The 18,786-nt window shown below is 53.7% G+C and overlaps 1 protein-coding gene across 3 annotated transcripts in view; it reads right to left on the bottom strand.

Moving 5' to 3' along the window:
* ITGA11 (integrin subunit alpha 11) overlaps positions 1-18,786 on the bottom strand; it is a 45,530-nt gene that overhangs the window by 10,309 nt on the left and 16,435 nt on the right. For all 3 annotated transcript variants that reach the window (XM_086757496.1, XM_086757494.1, XM_086757495.1), the window contains exons 3-20: positions 16,346-16,455; positions 14,468-14,559; positions 14,064-14,178; positions 12,385-12,512; positions 11,719-11,867; positions 10,923-11,067; positions 10,345-10,510; positions 9,522-9,592; positions 9,100-9,244; positions 7,292-7,440; positions 6,931-7,071; positions 6,484-6,687; positions 5,861-5,991; positions 5,047-5,213; positions 3,633-3,775; positions 2,775-2,885; positions 2,598-2,683; positions 1,282-1,489 (exon numbers count right to left, since the gene is read on the bottom strand). In XM_086757496.1, coding sequence (XP_086613622.1) covers positions 1,282-1,489; positions 2,598-2,683; positions 2,775-2,885; positions 3,633-3,775; positions 5,047-5,213; positions 5,861-5,991; positions 6,484-6,687; positions 6,931-7,071; positions 7,292-7,440; positions 9,100-9,244; positions 9,522-9,592; positions 10,345-10,510; positions 10,923-11,067; positions 11,719-11,867; positions 12,385-12,512; positions 14,064-14,178; positions 14,468-14,559; positions 16,346-16,455 — 2,461 coding nt within the window. The remainder of the gene's footprint in view (positions 1-1,281; positions 1,490-2,597; positions 2,684-2,774; positions 2,886-3,632; positions 3,776-5,046; positions 5,214-5,860; positions 5,992-6,483; positions 6,688-6,930; positions 7,072-7,291; positions 7,441-9,099; positions 9,245-9,521; positions 9,593-10,344; positions 10,511-10,922; positions 11,068-11,718; positions 11,868-12,384; positions 12,513-14,063; positions 14,179-14,467; positions 14,560-16,345; positions 16,456-18,786) is intronic.

The following is an 18,786-nucleotide window of genomic DNA, read 5'->3' as shown; positions in this document are numbered from 1 at the left end:
CCAACCCCTGCTTGCTGCAGGCTGGAACCCTTCCCACGCGGCTGAACTTCCAGGGCTGTTCCCAGAGAGGGGTATTTCTACCAAGAGGCTTCCAGCTTTCTGATTTAAATCCTCCTTAGGAATTTAGCTACAGTGATGAATGAATAAACTTGATTATTCTTGGCACTGCAATTGGGAAGAATAATTTTTTTTCTGTGATGAGGGGTCGCAGGGAAGCATCAAGAGCTAAGAGGTGATATTACTCTGCGTGGCCACCAAGGAGCAATATTTGGTTTCCTCGTCTCAACCGTTGCATTTCTTCCGCTCCAGCACCTTCCAGCTCCCCGGCCGGGCTGGTGAAGCTCCTGCCCATCACAAAGCCCAAGCGTGGCCCGGAGCTTTCTCCCACTCATCTGCTGGGACAATGGGCTTTCTGGGGCCGCAGCTACGTTTTAGTGGGGTCTCTGTATGGCCTCTGACACAAACATTCATCCCCTCCGGTTGGCAATTTGATTATTTATAAAGAGCGGCAGCCAGGAACTCGTTAGCAATGATGCTTGTATCACCAGCTGCAAATATTTCCTGCAACCGCCGCTGCGTGGTGCTTTCTGTCACCCAGCATCGCAGAGTTTTCCCCCCTCCTTGCTTAATTTGGAGTAATCTCTCAGAAAATTAATTTTTCTTGTTTTGTGGGCGACATGCCCCCACAATTTTCCCTTGGCACGGCTTGTAGAAAAACCAACACGGGACACGGGATCTGCGGGCGGGTAAGAAGTCACCGGGGGGATGAGGGAGGGCTCGGCAGCAGCAGTGTATTTCCCAAACCTTGCTGGGAGAAAGGGAAGGCTTGCACGGGGATGTGCCGAAATATTGAGGAGGGGACCCAAGGCACGGGGACGGGCTCATCTGGGGGATGAGAAGTGGCACCGCCTGGCTCGGTGCCGAGCTGTGGCCACGTTCCCGTTATCAGCCCAGATTTCCAGGAGTTACAGCTCAGCTGCAAAAATTCATCCCTGACGGGAACTTGGCCACGTGCAGCCAGTATTTTTAAACTATTGGAGTTGCAGAATAAAGAGGGAAATAATTTCATCCGCATCTGACCTTCTTTCAGGCTCTTAAAACTCAAGTGTTTTTGTATTTCCAAAATAAAGAGCTGAAAGGGCTGCAAGTGCTTAGAAACTAAGCCCATAAACATGCCTGATTTATGACGGACGGAGGCATTTTTGGGCTCTGGACTAGGACACAGCTTTCTCATCTGGCTGGGATGAGAAGCGTTTCTGGAAAGCCCTGGATCTCCCTCACCTTGGGGATCAAGCTGGCGAACTGGAGGTTTCTGGAGAAGGAGATGTTGAGGACGGTGCTGTAGGCGTTTTCGCCTCGGTTCTCCAGCGCTGCCTCCACGGCCACCCTCCTCCTGCTGCTCTCGATGACGAAGACGGAGCCGTCAAAGGAGAGCGCGAAGGCCGAGCAGTCCGGCGGTGGCCTCCGCAGCGCCCGCCGGCAGTAATCCCTGCGAGAGGAGGGCAGCGTCGCAGGCCAGCACTGCCCGTGGCGTCACGCCGAGACCCAGCCCCAGGAATTTCACGTGCGTGGTGCCCAGCTGAGGTCGCCCTCCCAGAAAGTTTACCCGCACGGATTCTGCAACGGCAGTGTCTACTTTTACAGACTTGATGAGGCTTTGATTTTTTTTATGGAAAAAGGAAAGGGAAAGAATAGGATGGTGCCACCTTCAGAGCCACCTTCTGCCCCTGATGGCAGAGCAGCCAGGGCGCTGGTTTGAAGGAATTCCAACAAATCACCTCAAAAGTGGTTATTTCGGCAGAAATCACCTCTGTACTGCTTGCTCTTGCAGGGCACGATCCAGTTCCACTCTGACGCCGTCAGGAAAGCTCGTCAGGCTTCAGGAGTAACCAGATTAGAGGTCTGGCACCACAGCAGACCAAGTTGTCTGCCCATGGTTACTTGTAGGACTTCTAAGACCCATAAATAACCTCCTACCTACAGCCCACCCCAACCTCCCGCAGCGCAGCCCAGCCAGGACCCTGGATCACAGCCTCAGGACCAAGAGCTTTACCGGAGAAGCACAGCAATAAACGCTGGTTTACGGGAAACAAGTAACCCCCAGGTAGCAACGCCGGCCACGAGCTTGGTCCAGAGCGTGCTGCTGTTGACGGGAGGTGGAGGCTCGGGCTCCTGCGCTCCTAGATAACCTTTAAAATCTCTCTGAGCGATCAGATGTAGCGTATAATTATTTCCGCTGCATGAGTCAAGCCAGTAATTACCGAGTGGGTAATGCCAGCCTTCTGTTTATCCCCCCTGTTATTTGCTGATTTGTCTCCCTGGGGCTCATCACATCACCATGACATCAGACATTTGCTGTTTTGTGGATTCCCTGAAAAACCACCGGTTTGTTCCAGATAGGGAGCAGGCAGGGGCTCAGAGACCCGCTGCGAGCAGAGGTGCTGAGGAGCACCTCGTGATGGGTGAACCTCACGGTGCTGTTGGATGAAGGACCGGTTGCGATGCCAGAATCTACAGAGCACAGGCTGGGGCTGGGTTTCAGAGCCCATCCCAGTTTGTGATACTGGTTGGGAGGATGCTCTGAGCCACATACTCACGTGGCACTGGGCACGTCGCTTCTGGCGTCCAGGACCAGGTCAGGGACGCAATGCTCGTCCTCGTTGCACCCGTTCCAGAAAGGCACCTGAGGGTAAAGAAGCAAACATCACATTTAGAGATAAATCTGACCAAGCGTTCGATAAAAGGCAGCCTGGGAGGTGGGTGCTGCTACCTACCGCGACCTTGAGGGAGGTGGGCCAGCCGTCATCCAGCATGGGGCCGTTCTCGGGGTGCTCCAGCTCGTAGTTGATGGAGAACGTCACCGGCTTCACGTAGTCAGCCGTGTCCTGCGGGGACAGAAGGCATCGTCGGGAAGGACGGGGCTCGGTTAGGTGTTATGAAGCGAGATGCTTCCTAGGCTAAATCACAAGCTCCATCTCGAGCTTCAGACTTGAATTTCCCAGAAGTGCAGGACGGTTCAAGGCCGGGGCTTGGGGCTGGGCCAGTCTGGCAGCTCGGCCCTCCCTGGCCTCCACAACATTCTCATCATTTGCTGGGAATGTTTGATTTTGGCCAGGTTTGTGCATCAGCTGTTCCCTGCGAGCAATGCTCTGCTGGCTCCTGTACCTGGGGAGGGGGACTTTGATGGTGAGAGGAGCGCAGAGGGTGACAGCACCAGGGACTGGCACTGGGGCATTTGGTTCCCGATGGAAAAAAATGAGTTTTCACCGATTTTGGAGCAGGAGGAGCAGCCTGACCCCGGAGTCAGGACTGCGGGCCCTCCCTGAGGGCACGGCTCGTGGAAAGGAGCACGGCGCAAGCTGGGGCCACAATGAAGTCAGCGCCTGGGGACCCGGCAGCTGCCGCGCGCCGGCCGCTCTGTCCTCCACCACATCAAACCCAGCGCAAAGAGATCCGGGCTGGAGGATGAGGCTCATTCCCAGCCCTACGAAGCCATCGACGCCCCGCCGACCGCATCCCGGCGCGTCGCTGTTTCGCACGAGGCAGAAAAAACATCTCTGCTGGGGTGGCCATCTCTCCCCCGGTGCTGGCGGAGGAGGAGACCCCCGGCTTGGTCCCTCCGTCGCACTCACCAGGACGTGGAACTGGAGCCTGTCGCAGTGCTCCCGCCCGGCCAGCAGCACCAGCCCCTTCTGCGCGTGCCGCTCCCCGCTCTCGTCCAGGTAAGCCCGCGGCGTGTACCTGCGCTCGTCAATGGCGGCCTCGTACCGCAGCGCTGCGGGGAGAGCAGAGCTGTCAGGGCTTCTCCCCGGGGTTACACCGATACAGAGCGACACCGGGTCAAAAAAAGGGGCTTTTGAGCTGTCAAATCTCTCTTGCCATGCTGGGAGGAGCGCGACAGGGAGCACGCTAAGGGAAAATCGGGCAAAACTGGGCTATGGTGGTCGTTGCCTGTTTCTAAAAGATATTTTGTTTTGGGGAAAGCATCCGTTCTCCAAGTCAAATGAGGAACTCTAAAAACGCATTTTTATGAGACATTGAGTAAAATATATAACTATTGGCCTCGTATAGACCGACGTGCTGCCCTGTACCACTCTCCTCTCCCACATGCTGTACTGGAGACCAGTTGCAGCCTGCAGTAGCGTCAAAAGAAGGCGAAGGTCCCCAAGCCGGTGCCAGGCAGGAGGGGGATGCAGCCGCTACGTCAACGCAACGGAAAACAGGCAAAGAGCGACCACCGGCCCCCAGCACGCACTGCCCGCGGGGTGGCACAAATAAGTGCAAAAGTCAATAAAGAAAACCCCACTCAGCTTTTTGTCCTGCATGCTCCACCGTTACAGCAGTGAGGAGGAGAACATTGGGTTTGGTACTACAAATCAAAATTCCTGCTCTAGGGGATGGGATTTTCTCCTTTGGCTTCGCTCAGGACCTGATTTCCCTTTGACAGCGTTTGCTGCCGGGTTGCCGGGGGCCGAGCCGCTGTCGCTTCCCCCCTCAGCCCCAGCTGAGTCACGAGCATCCGCCGGGGTCACAGCACCAGGCAAGGGTTTAGCGGCAGAGCTGGCCAAGAACTTCATGGAGACTCCCCAGGATATCAGGGAAACGTGCACATATGGTCGGCAGATGCGGCGCGTCCCTGCCGCGGGGAGGATGGACGAGCTCTGCGGGACGTGGTGCGGGCACGCATGTCCCCTCGTGTCCCGCTGGCAGTGACATCCCCGTCACATGTATTGCGGCAAGGCAAGCTGCAGCAGAGCCTGGCCCCGCAGCACAGGTGAAGGAGGAGGTCGAACATGGGTAAGGTTGCATCCCTGGGGCGTTTCTTGGCGTCACCCAACGGCAGAGCCACCGTCCCTGCGGCATCAGCCAGGGTAGGGACCCATTTGTGGGTAAAGAGGGGTGCGGCAGACGGGAACACGCGCTCCTCCCGACATGCCAAGCTCCTGGGTGGTTTCCCTCAGCAGAAGCCGGGAGCTCCCTCGGGGCTGGAGACCTAAACACCGCACGAATTGGGGTTTGTGTCGCGCGAGCAGCCGCGCCGCTTACCCACGCTGGCCGTCTGGAAGTGCGCCGAGAGGAAGACGGCAGTGAAGCAGACGAAGGCCGACATGCAGGTGGCATCCTTCCCATTCCGCTTGCAGTCCTTGGTGAAGATGTTGATTTTGGAGGGCTCGAAGCGGATGCTGGCATTGATCTGGACCACGCTGCGGGACCTGTGGAACGAGCAAGGCTTGGGAGATGCGCTGGGGTACAGTCCCCAGAAACCTCCAGATTCACCCTTTTCACACTTTTCCAGCCTTTTTCCCAACGTCAAGAAGGTGCTGAGAAAGATCAAAGGCCACCCCAGCACGCTGATCTGCTCTCAGCTCATCTACGCAGTATTTGAAGGATAAAATCTCTTGCACGTATTTGCCTCCTGCTTATGCAGTGAGGTGGCTCAGCGCTGAGAGCAGGATTTGGCCCCTGGCATGCACACAGCGCTTTTCAAGGCAGACCCGAGGGTGACCCATCTCTGCTGGGCACAGCTGCCTGCTGTCCTAACAGCTTCGAGGGATTTTCCAAACATTAATAATTTTTTTTTTCAATTATTAAATTGTTCTTATTACGTAAGACCAGAGGGAGCCTGGGCAATTCACCACAAATCGCTTCGCTAGTTTGAAACTCCTGGGGAACCACAGATGAAATTCAACACAAAACCAACTCTGACACCCTCATAGGGCCCAGTGGCATCGAAATCCCACAGCCCTGCTGGACAGGGGGTCCTTATTGTGGAAAGATGGGTTGGATTGTTGGGAGAAAAACGCCAGCATATTGCAACGAGCTTGGGGCAGAGGAGAGCGCCAAACAAGACAGAGCTAACCACAACAGCACAGCGTTCCCCAGGGAGCCGACGGCCAAGTCTACCAGCCCGTCGTCGTTCAGGTCCAGCTGTCCGTGGATGCTGCATCCAAAATACATCAGGCCTGGCGCGAGGTCCGCGGCCGCTATCCGCTGAAAAGCAAAGGGGAGAATCCAGACTGGTTTCCAGCAGAGCATCCCTGCCTGGAAGGAGAGGTTTGCCAGGCTGACCTCCACCGCGCTACTGAAGATGCCCTATCCCAAGCGATGGCACCAAACATAATTTTCCAGGGAATGAGGGCAGTTTTCCATCACAGACACCATCCAGAGATTTCTGCTGGGTTCACTCTGCGTATTTACTGTTTCTCACAAGTGTGAGAAATATTTTATCTATAGTAATCCATTGCACCCAGCACTAAGCACCACCCCTAATTTCAAGCCTGTTTCCCATCCTCTACGTTTGCTTTGTCTTGGGCCCCTCACGAAATAAAATATCCAGCAATAATGATTACCAATGCAATATTGCACATGAATTTATTGTTCTCCATCAATCCTTAATCAGTCAGCCTTAATCTCCATCAGTCCTTACATGCGCAAAAATGACATTTATTCTCATGAGGGACGAGGGCAATCCAGGAGCCTTACCTGCTTGTACTTCTTCAGAATGGTCTCTTGGAAGCCGAGGAAGATGTATATGGCTCCTTGGTGCTCGTCCTCCAAAGGTGCCCCAACGACAAGGTCGTTGTAGGAGTCCTGGTTGAGGTCGGGCACGGCGGCGATGCAGGAGCCGAAGCGGGAGTTCTGGTAGCTCTGCAGATCCATGAGGGCACCGCTGGAAACGAAGTGGTTCTGCCAGGCCAGCCAAAGAGAAAAGGAAAAAACCAAAAAAAAACAAAAAAAAAAACCAACCCCCAAAACCATCAGCAGCAAGCCTGGCGCAGGTACCCGTCCCATCCGTGCCCTCAAGCAACGGCGGAGGGACCAACCCTGCTGCTCCCCACAAGGCCGTGCCTGGCCCAGCCTCCAGGCAGGAGGGTGCCCTTGGAGGGAAGAGTTTTGGGAGGGGGACTGCCCTGCGGTGCTGCCACGTACCTCCCACAGCGTGTAGACGTAGACCTTCCCCCTCTCCCTGCCCTCGCTGAAGTACATGGGGGCTCCCACCAGTAAGACATCGGTGACGCCATCGCCGTTGACGTCCAGGGAGCTGATCTCGCTGCCGTAGTAGGAGCCGATCTGGAGGAGACAGAGGAGGGGATGGGACCGTGGGGACATTCCGAGCCCTATCCCTGTCGTTCGGAGCTGCAGGTGCCACGACAGCCAGGGCATCCTCAGCTTCCCGTGAACGTGCTACGCCTCCGAGCCATTTCAACATAGCAGTGCGCAAAACAAAAGGGAAAGGATCGACGGAAAAATCCCTCAGATGGAAAAATCAAGGCCGCATCCTCCGCGTTACCTGCTCTCCCTTCAGCGCCTGGTGGATGGTGAGGTTTCGGTTGTTGTGCATGCTGAAAATGATGACTTTCCCGGTGTGGTTGAACCTGGGCGCTCCCGCCACGTAGATCCGCTCGTGCTGGGTGGATATGACGGAGGAGACGGTGTAACCTGCAAGGGCGCGGGGGTGAGGGCAGCCGAGCGGCTCCGCGCCTGCTCCCAGCCGCTGCGTGGGGATCTGCTTCCCATTAGCCCCCAGCTGCTGACACCACTCTGGCTGCCTCCCAGATTGGGAAGCTAGAAACCCAGATTTCCTCAAAGATAAAGCGATTCAAACAAACCCTGGCTGCCCTGACCCTGTGCTTCGAGCCGCCTGCTCAGCTCCTACCTATGCCTCCCAGCAGCGCAGCTGCGCCAAGAATTTTGGCACTGCCTAACACAGCCGGCAAACCCCCGTGCAAAAGCCCTTCTCTCGTCAAAGGCAAGTCCAATTCACAGCCCGGGAAGTGTTCTACTTTGTGGCTCACATCAAGTTGAACAAACGCGAGCAAGGTGCAACCCGCTGCGCCGCTCCTTTGAGCCCCTGGCCGCACCGCATCCGAAACCAAGCGTGAAAGACTTTGCTGAGGCCTGATGTTAACATTCACAGGCCAACAAAAGCCAGGAGTCCGTCAAGACCATTGTTTGTGAGCTCGTTTGGAAATAACTCTGTGTGAGGGAACGTCCCTGAGCAACCCCTCTTCCCTACCCAGACGCGTTATTTTTTGGTGGGATCACCAACATTGCACATTTCACGCCGGGCTGTGGCACGTGCAGATGGGCTTATGTAGGAATACAACCCTGGGGCTGCAAAATCCTATTTTTCCAACCCAGCTCCAGGTTCCTGCATGTTCACAGTCAGTTTTAGACGCTACTGAAATTATTAGAAACTCAAATTTTCTAATTTAGAAACTTCATGGCCAACCATGAAGCTGGACCAGATCACCCAGGGTCACATCCAGTTGAATTTTGAGCATCTCCAGGGATTGTCGGGGTTTGTGGACCCCCATCCCTGAGCATTGGCCCTCCCTGGGGTCTGTCTCCCTAAATATTCTCTTGGGGAGATGTTCCTAAGCCGAGCATTGGCCTTCAGACCCTGAGGTCCTGGCACCGGGCGAACTGGGCTTAAGGTGTTTCCTTAAGATTTCTGATTTTCTTGCTTGAGGCAATGGGAAAGACAAAGCCAAGCTCCCATGTAACGTCACGGGTACCTTCCGCACAACCACAGCCATCCCAGCCGAGCCCGGACGGAGGGAAGAGCCGCGACACGCCGCTGGGCGACCCCAACGGCATCCCACCCCGCTCCCCGGCGTGGGGCAGCTCAGCCTGGCGTGCACGTCTCCGGAGAGAGGTTTAATTTTGCAAACCAGGCTGATATTTTTGCTCCGGAGCTTCGACCGCCGCACATGGAATGGATTAACCCAGCAGGTATTTCCTCCCTAGGCATAAAATTTCATCAGGGCTTTTTAAACCCTTCCAGTGAGCGCTGTGGATGAGCCGGGCTGGCCGGTCTCTGAGCTGCTTCTGCATTTAAATCACTTCTGTGCTGCACATTGCGGTCAACGCCGCTGGACTCTTCCCGGGTGAGGATGCTCACGTACGCTGTGTTCCCGAGCAAGGGGCAACGCAGGTCTTGTGCCAACAGGAGCTTGCAAGCGGCCTGGCACGGTACCGCCTACGCCCGGAGTGCTGGCTGCTATTAGTCATTTGAGAAATATGTTGTGTTTCCTATTATTGACTATAAAATCACGAATTCAGCCCTGGCAGCAAAGCCTCGTTCGGCTTTCTTACCTAAATATGCTCCGTGATTTTTCAGCTCCTCCGGGAACTCCTGGAGATAGGATTCTCGCAGGGGGATGATCTTCCCGCTGCTGGTTTCCTTCAGGACGGCGCCGTTCCAGTCGTAGGCACCCACTGCCCCCAGTAAGATCCCGTCCTGCGCGAGAGTGGGAGGATTTGGGGGTGTTTCTTGCCAAGCGGAGACGATTCCCCGTGCGGGCAAAGCCGATTCAGGCTGAGGCGGGCAAGGGGACTCGATGGGTTGGCTTTGTGTGAGAACAGCATTTTCTTCCTTATGCTTATGTCAGCAATTTAGCTTCATGATTAATAATTTGCCCCAAATACCCATTTCTGCACCTGCTTGCACAGGCAGGAGCAAAAAAAAAAAAAAAATTTAAAAAAATTAAAAAAGAAAATAAAATTTACTCTCTTACTTCCACAACATGTGATGAAAATCCAGTCTGGGACATTTCCAGTCCAAAGGAGATTTCATTCTTGTTGGTTCCTTAAAAAAAAACAAAATAGAAAGGGAATTTGTATTTAATGGGGAGCTTTGCCTAGGCAACCGGCCAACTGGTGGGGAGTTTGTGAGCTGGTTTGACCAAAATCCCCCCCAACCCCAAGAGGTTTAATGTCCAGTGAAAGCCCTCCATCTTCTCTTTCAATTCATCCCAGGATGTGCTTTTCCTACGAAATTCAGATAAATTTAGTTTTGGAGGCCGACAAACTTGTCACAAGGCAGACAGAAGCACCGTCATTTAGAACAAAAATATTTCCTGATATTTAATTTCAGCCAATAAACCAAAAAAACCCCGCATTACTCCCACAACCCTGCGATGTCTGCCACCCCAGGCGTCCCTGGCAGTGGGTGTGTGGGTTTTTGCCTGTTCATAACCCAGCTGGGATGGAATGGAGTTTGACGGGGGAGAAAGACGCTGACACCCAGATGACCCCGATGCCAAATTTCAAATTTGCTTCAAATGACAGAACAGCCACAGCTCTGCAAATAAGGGCTGCAAGAATGAGAGGTCACCTTCGGAGAGGGGATCTGTGCTCCTGGTGCTTGAGGGATGCAAACCGCTCAAAATAAAGACATTTCTTCATATATGAAGATATTTAAACTACGATTTCTATGATTTCAGGTTCTGGATCAAACAGGCATTAGGGAAACCCCTGGTGTGACCAGTTCCAATTCAACAAATGGGGGACGGACGCAGCCTGGTTGGCCAGGACGCGTCAGGGAAGAGCATCACTCACCTTCCAAGCTAAATATCCTTTCCCCCAGCGCGTCCACAATGTCTTTGAGCGCTGCTTCATCCGTGACGTTAAAGAAATGCTTGTCATCTGGGTCGCTGGCTATAAATTTTATCTCGTTCAGAAAGGCTTCGGGATTGATTCCTCTTCTGTTATAATAACCCAACACCTAGATTTGAAACAGAAATGCGAGGCTCAGGGGGTTTCATTCATCCCAAAGCACCGGAGGGGTGTTCATGTGGAAAGAGCCTGACAGCCTTGGCATCTGACATCCCCACTGCGGGAGCAAACTGGGGAGCCAGGATTTGCTGTAATTCCTCCCAGTAGCCCAGGCTGGGCACCCCTCACACAACTGGGGGTGAATCCTACCCATCCCCATCTGCCGTGCTTGCTCCGGCGGAGCCCAGCATCCCGCCGCCTCCCGGAAAAGCAGGACCAGCAACAAGGACCCCACAAACACTCCGGGAGGGGTGGAGGGGGGCTGCACCGCCAGCCCCATTGCACTGGGGCGCACGGGGCATCGCCGAGCTCTGCATGGCTTTCGTAGCCGTTCGCTGCCGAAAGCCTCCCCACCGACTTACCGCCACGGCGTATCTGGTGACGTTGTCCTTCTCGCTGTCCTCAATCACCTTCTCCAGATCTGGGCTGTCGTGCGACTCTCCATCTGTGATTACAATCATTACTCTCTTTGCCCCTTTCCGGCCACCTTTCTGAAACGCTTCCGAGCTGCAATTGAAGAGATGCCCTGGGCTGCTCAGCCTCGCCGAAACCGCCGCCGCGGCTGCCGAGACGCGCGCCTGGTCGCCCGCGTCGTAGAGCGTCGAGCGGTGTTTGGTGGGCTGCTGGCCCCTGGAGAGTCGTGATTGAGCGCAAGGCTCTTGGGAAACACTTTTGGAGTTTAAAAGGGGATTTTTCCACCGATGGAGCCGGCTTCTTGCAGCAAAAGGCCCTCAATCCGCAGCAGGAATACTGGCGGGGCTGCGGCAAAGATGCGCAGGAGCAGGGATTTATCCCGGATAACGGAGGGGATGGAGTTGTGGGCCGGGGCTGTATTGAGTCCCCGGTACCCGGCAGGGGCTGAGCCTGGGGTGGGCAGCATTTGGGGGCAGAAATCTCAGCCCTGGGCGCTCCCAGAAAGAAGATAAATTTTCAGAGTCTACTTCTGGTCCAGCTGCAACCCAGGACAGAGCAGTTTTGCAAAGCATCGTTTATAAAGCATCAATTAAGGACTGAGCCTCTTTGCAACGGCACTTTTAGCCTGGCCATATCCCCTGCTTTCCAAGCAGCGAGAAAAAGTGAAGGGGGAGAGAGGGCAGAAAAATAAACGGTGATTTTAAACTTCTTATCAGAACGAACGGGAAGGAGAGAGATTTTTACCGAGCGAACTCTATCCCATAGGCAGTCCTGGTTTCTGTGCCTCCTCTTTGCTCTATGTGACTGGCGGCCGCTACCACGTCTTTTACAGACCTGTAGTCGTTTAAGTGAAACTCATGGACAACATCTTCTCCATACTGCACGACACCGACCTAGGGATTAAAGGAATATCACGAAGGACGCGAGCGACACGCTGCGTAGCGAGGGCCTGCGACGCAGCGGACACGTTTTGTCAGCCGCACGAAATAACGGCCGCTGTTAAAAATCAGTCACTCTGGCCCCATTCGCTCCAGTTTTCCCTCTATAGGACCACGGATAATGCTCAATTTTATTTCTATTATTTCCAGCTCTCACCCGTGCACAGCCACCTCTGCCCTGCTATAAAGGTCTGGGGCGATACGGATGTGCTGTGCCCCAGCGTGGACCCACAGCGTCACCAGATGGGACCGAACGGGGGTTATTAGTCCAAATTATTGAGGACATCCCGATGGAGGAGCACTTTTTCCATGGCCTGGGCCTTAAAATCCATCCCCTGAAAGTCTGTTTTGGAAAAGTGCGGCACCAAATTCCAGCATAGGGGCAGAAACGGGACGTTGGACACGGCCCCGTGGGCACAGCCCGCGGACTCTGCACAGCACGGGGGGATGCATGGGTTCTGCAGGGCCTTACTTGGATCTGGCCGGGGCCAATATAAAATTTTTTCAAGATGTTTATCAGGAAGTGCTGCACTTCAACCCAAGGATAGATGCTGTTGGAGCCGTCCAGAACGATGATTATGTCCATGTACGTCTGGCATCCTGTGAAAAACACGCAGGGTGTTACTGAAAGACCTTGGCAGCGCTTGCAAAGGGGAGATTTACGGCTTCATTCCACGCAGTCAGGTACTTGCTTTTATGATTTGTTGGGGAAAAAAAAAAAAAATCTTATTCCAATCATTCATAAAGACCTTTGGGCTTCAATAAGGTGGAGAGAAGCCACAAGCATCCTCTCTGCCGAGAAAAGACCGGATAACTTTCTAAGAATAACACGCGGCGGTATCTTTTCTGATTCAGATTCAGGCTTTTATCCGGTCTAATACAGTTACATACTTCAAAGAGCTGCCTGCTGCCGGCAGGATCCAGCTGCGTTCTCCCGCGGAGCGATGCTTTAACCCTGAGTCACTCCTCAGCCCGGCCTGCGCTCCCATAAACCCAGCCGGGCACTTCCTCCCCTTCCTGTGAAATCCTCGGCGGCACGGCAGCCAAAATCCCCAGCGAGGACCCCAGGGCTCAGCCCAGCAGCCCCAGCCGTCAAAGGTTTAGGCAGCCGACTGGTTTTCAGTGGGGGAAAATTGCTCAGCGCCAACTCTCTACTTTGCTTGTATTTTATAAGATTATTTAGAAAAGTGGCAGAAAACCTGAAGATGCTGAATTTTCCAGTGACGGATGTTTATCGGTTGCCCTTTTCACCTACTGCAGCCATTTACGGGTTAGCGCATCCATGGACCGGAGTCGCACGCGCGTCACCCCATCTCTGCGGTCCTCAGCTCCCTCCCACGATCTCGACCCCCGGCTCGCCTCAGGGAGAGGAGCCGCCCTCCCGCATCCCACTCACTAAATGACAACACTCTGCTCGTTAACCATCTCCTCTCAAAATAAAAAAAATTCCAACCCAATTCCCCTTTGCAGTGAGGGCTAAAAGCATCCTCTGGCCACAAAGCGGGAAGTGACACTGGGAATTTGGTGGTGGGCTCTGGCTTTAACGCCTCTGCCCCCCAAAAGTCCTGTTTTCCTGTGCTGTGCTCATAATCCACGACAATTCATCGATATCAAACGGGTGATGGAGCTGGGGCATGGCATCCTGCGCCCGGCTGGGGCAGGGAGCTTCGGGGAGCGCCGAGGGTGCAGGACAGGCTTCTGCCATTTCTTACCACCTACAAGAATGCCAGGAAGCTTATTTAATACCTCAAAATAAAATCACGTATCCAGATTTACAAATCTGGGCCAAAATATTTAGGTTTCCGTCAATGAGCTCTTTGTTTTGCGTGGCCAAGGTCTGAATTCTTTCCCTATTTTGCCTTTCTAGCTGTGCTTGATAAAATATTCTGGATGCTTTTCTTTCTGGTTTTGGAAGAAGAAGGTATTTTTTGTCTTCCCCGGGTGTCAGTCAAAAGAAAAACGTTTACCAGATGTCTGCGTACGTAACCCCCTTTGAGTCACTTCCCTGCAACCATTTCCTCTGCTCTCTTGCCTTCGCTTCAACACTGACATCGCTTCGTTTTCTCAACGGGCCCGAAGCGATGAGAGAACAGAAGTTCCCTCTGACTTCGCAGGCGGGGTTAGGGCCGCGGGGCGGATTACTGCTCGTACTCTGCAGAGCCGGAGCCACCGTCTTGGAGAACCTGAAGTTGGAGTTGACCCGGGAGCACATGCCCGTGGTGTAGTAGGAGCTCCCGCACTCGTGGGACCACAGAGGGCTGCAGGCCTGGGGGGGGGGGAAAAAACATAATCAAGCCAAGCATCAGGGATGGGGTGAAAATTGCCACTTTTTAGCTTTGCAAGGTTGTCCTCTCCTTTGGCGTCTTTTTCCCCATGGAAGGTGAGGTTTCTGAGCCCTGTGGTGCATGCGGCGTACATATAAACACACATAGAAATATAATTTGTATGACTTTACATGCAGATGTACGTGCACCTCTACACGCTCCTGGGCGTGCACCTTGCACCGACATCCCCGCGCGGGGCGGCCGGGCTGCGCCGGAGCCCCCGTTCCTCACCAGAAAGCTGTTGTCCTTGGGGTTGGTAGCCAGGCTGAGGCCAAGGCGCATGTTGTCCTTCCGCTCGGAGACGTTGGAGAGCGTCACTCGCCCTGCGGAGAGAGGTGGCCGTTAGGGACCACCGGCGGGAGGGACGCCAGCTGCCCGGCCCGCGGCCCCGTGTTGCTCCTCAGCGTCTCTGGAGCGAGAAGGAGCCACTTACACTGTAGACTTTGTGCTTTTCATTTTTTTTTGGAAGCGGTTGCCAAGGTTAGAATTGTTTTTTTTTTTCCTGGGATGCCACAACCAACAAATAGAAACGTCTTCTAGGGAATGAAACCGTAAGTCCAAGCCGGCATCTCTTATGCAGTCCGTCTTTAGGGGAGAAACCCCTCTGAGCAGCTCTAGCATCTCATCTTTTATCGTCGGGCCAGCAGTGTTTGATATATCTGTGTACATTGCTTTAATTTACCATGTCCCAGCCCAGAAACTGGGAACGGTCCCTAGGGCAGCGCCGGCTTTCGGTTAACGCAAGCATCACTTAGCTGTGACACAGACGCTGGCACCTCGCTGCTCCGGCACCCAGGTACGCTACGTATCGCAACCACAGCTCCATGGAGGGGAGTGGGATGCTCCCCGCCGGCTCCGGCATCCACTGCTCTGCGTGGGCAGAGCCCCCGTCCCGCGCCAGCTCGGGCTTCTCTGCGCGACTGGCATCTCTGCTGCATGCTCGCTGCCAGCTGGACATCCCTGCATCTGGTTTTACTCGATGGATTCTGCTAACCAGACAAGTTCATTGGGAAAAAAAATAAACTAGGATGTGCTCAGGGAACAGATCTTTTCTCTTTTCCAAAGGAAAAAAAAAAGCTTTTTAGCAAGATTCAAATTTACACACACAAGAGATTTATTTCCTTGAAGAATCCTGATGTTCTCACAGCAAAGAACAACAACAAAAAGTTAAAAAGAAAACAATATTGAAAAAAATTAAAATATTTCGAGCCAATCAATCAAATACTGCGGATGATCCAAAGTTCCCCCTCTCTTATCAGCTCTGGTAGGAACCCAGGATAGCTCGGATTCATAATGATGACAAATGAAGTGAGAACAGCGGCTCCAGCGGTAAAACCTCCCAGCCCTCGCCCCCAAACCCCAGCGATGCTCCTCAGGACCATGAGAAAGTCCCCGGCCCTCACGTTCCCCACTGAGACAGGGACGTTCCCCTTGGCTGTCCCACTTTGGGCAGCGAAGAGGACTTCTCCCCCCGGGCCTCGCGCTGCCCTGTTCCAGGGAGGCCATGTCCTGATGTCGTGATATCGGCACAGTCGGTGCTGGAGCAGCCCGAGGAACCCCAAGGAATTGCTCGCTCTCTCCACCCGGGGAGATGGGACTGGGATGCCCGCGGGACCGGAGCGCCCCTGGGGTCTCTCCTCCTGCAACAGCAGCGATGGGGCCCGGGGGTGGTGGGGCTGGGCGACAATTCCCCAAATATCAAAGCTGTGGGAGCAGGCTGGATACCGGGAGCTCAGGGAACCTGCTGTGGTCGGCATGTCATCCGAGCATCCCCAGTACAGACACCGCCATGTGCTGGTGGGGCCATTATCCATGGATAATTTCATCCTGATCATTTAATAAACCAGTTTAAATTCAATAAATAACTTCTAAACTTTATCCTGATTTGCTTGATTTTACCCTGACATTGCTTAAAGGTCAGTACTGGGAGTAACGTGAACACCTGAATTAATTCCTTACCTAAAAATCCTCCCCAAACATGCAGTACTCGCACTTTTGGGGACAATCTGAGCAACGTGACCATGTGCGTCTTTACGGACCGACGCCGCGATAAAAAGCGCAGCGTTAAACAGGCCCAGCTCCCCCTCACCGCCCCGCGGCGCGCGGTACCTAGGTTGAGCTTGGTGCAGTTGCTGTGGGCGTCGGAGGTCACTGGGCACTTGTAGACATCTCCTGTCTTCTGCTGGCCGTTGGTTTCGTAGGGAGCTCCCACCACCAGCCTGCGGGAGAGAGGGGTCCGTCAGCGTCTGGAGACCGGTGGGACGCGTGGGAGTCAACCCACGGCCACTGCCGGAGGGGAAATCCCCCGGGACAAAGGATTCCCCAGCCCAAGTTGACGCGTGCGGCTTGGGAGGTGTCAGGAGGGGGTCCCTTGCTGGGGGGACTGCCCCAGGCCATGGCCGGGACCAAAACCTTCAGTATCCCTCTGAGGTGCCGTGGTGGGTGCGGCTGGCCCTGGGAAGTGGGGAACGGCGGCATCCCTTCTCCCCGCTGCTCCGGGTGGGAATATTTTCACTCCCAGAACGTCTTCAGGACGCGGATGCGTGCGAAGGAGTCCTGCCTAGCGATCCCCTGGAGCCATAGCAAAGAGCTGCAACAGCACTAGTGGCAACCCACATCGGGATCCACAGGGAATTTTCCCCACCAAAAAGCTGAAAAGGTGAATTTCCAGGAGTTTTGCTCCAACCCAGGGTTGTTCACTCACGAGTAGCCCAGAGCAGCACACTGGATCCCCCGTGAGGACACCGGGCGCTTACCTGTTCTCTGAAATAAGAGGCGCTGATAAAACCCATGCACCCACCAAGGGTGCGGGCCGGGAGTCAGGATGTATCCGGGACATCGCAAGCATTTTTCTCACTTTTTTTTTCTGGTGGACTTGACCAGAATAGTACAAAACAGCAAACCAAAGGAGGAGGAGAACAGGACCTGAGGAATTTGGCCATTCCTTCCAGGCTGGTTCAAAAATACCCCGAACCACGGGTTATTGGCGTCTTCTGCTCCCAAAGCCTTAGCCCCAAAATAAACCTGCCCCGTAACTTTTTTTTTTCCTTTCAAAATCCTATCGGTGGATGCGACTGTCCAAGGCCGGCTCCCCAGATAAACAGGATCTCTTTTGTTCTGCCCCGCCCTACCCAGCAGCTGGCAGAGCAGCCATCCTCGGCACACATGTTCCCTGTTAGACCAGAAATGGTCTTTTTTTTTTTTTTTAGTATTTTTTAAAATGTTGCTTCTACAAAGACACTGAACACTCATTCTTTTATTCCATCACTATAAAACGGAATTGCTCACCAAATTAAAAACCTCCAAAATCCAAGCAGCCTTTAAGGATTCTCATGGAAATGCTTCCTGGCTTACAGCTTAACTGGTAACGAGGAGATTAATTAGGGGGAAATAATAACCATCTGCAACTGTCCTCAACAGCACCCATGGGCTGAGGGAGATCTGGTAGCTTCTACCTGACCTGTACCAGGCGTTTGCTCACGGTTGGGGCAGGGGGCAAGGTGGAAGGATGTGGGATGGGGAGAGAAAAAGACCTTGAAGATGAAGACCTTCCAGAGAGGCGGTAGAGGGCCCATCCCTGGAAACATTCCAGGCCAGGTTGGACGGAGCTCTGAGCAACCTGATCCGGTTGGAGATGTCCATACTCCTTGCAGGGGGGTTGGGCTGGGTGAGCTTTAACGGTCCCTTCCCACTCAAACCCTTCTGTAATTCTATGATTTTATGATTCTATGAAAAGAAATAAAGGTTGAGACAACTATTCTATGACTCTGTGTCATTCCCATTTTTAAATTCGTCATTCCAACAGAGGAATTTAACACAAACAGGATTTGACATGAACTCAGAGCAGCTCCACCTTGATGCCACCCCCATCCATCAGGAACATCCCAGCTGAGATTTTCCCATTAATTAATATTCACATATTGATACTATCACACTACCCGTTAATAAACATCCCCCCAGCACCAGTGGTCATTGGCAGAAGCATCTCTTTCCAATGCGAGATGATGCGTCAGGGATGAGAGCTCACAGAAAACCCAAATATTCACAGATGCTGCCACGTGAAGCTCGTGAAAACAGATTTTTTTTTGTCTCCCAAAGACAATGCCATTGTTTGCCCTTTTTGGTTAAATTTGAGTGATTAATTAGCTGAAGCTGTCAAATTCTCATGGAAAGCTGGCAGCTGGGGAAAAGGAGTTTCCAGCTGGTTGAGAGGTGCCGTTGCAGGGATGCTGTAAGCATTCCCGGCGTCGGCTGTCAGAGATGCTGCTCACCAGCTCACGGGTTGCTTACAGACCTCCTCCTTCACTTCGTGGTTGGTAAACCTCACGCACCCTCGGGTCACCCCAAATCCCCCTCCCCGGCCCGACGCTAAACGAGCAAAAGTCTCTGCAAAGGGCGAAGCGGCAAGCCCTTGCGTCACGGCTTGGCTAATAAATGGAGTTTTAAAAGAAAATAAGAACCAAACAAGCCAGCCCTCGCCTTCCTTTTCATGTGCTCCTCATGGGGAAAACAAAAGCAAAAAAAAAAAGGGATTGAATGCGAAAAGCGCA

This window comes from Chlamydotis macqueenii, chromosome 12 (genome assembly GCF_036417535.1).
Source record: "Chlamydotis macqueenii isolate bChlMac1 chromosome 12, bChlMac1.mat, whole genome shotgun sequence".
In the NCBI taxonomy this organism is placed as follows: Eukaryota; Metazoa; Chordata; class Aves; order Otidiformes; family Otididae; genus Chlamydotis; species Chlamydotis macqueenii.
Note: the sequence above shows the minus strand (reverse complement) of the source record. Positions and strands in the feature narration are given on the sequence as shown.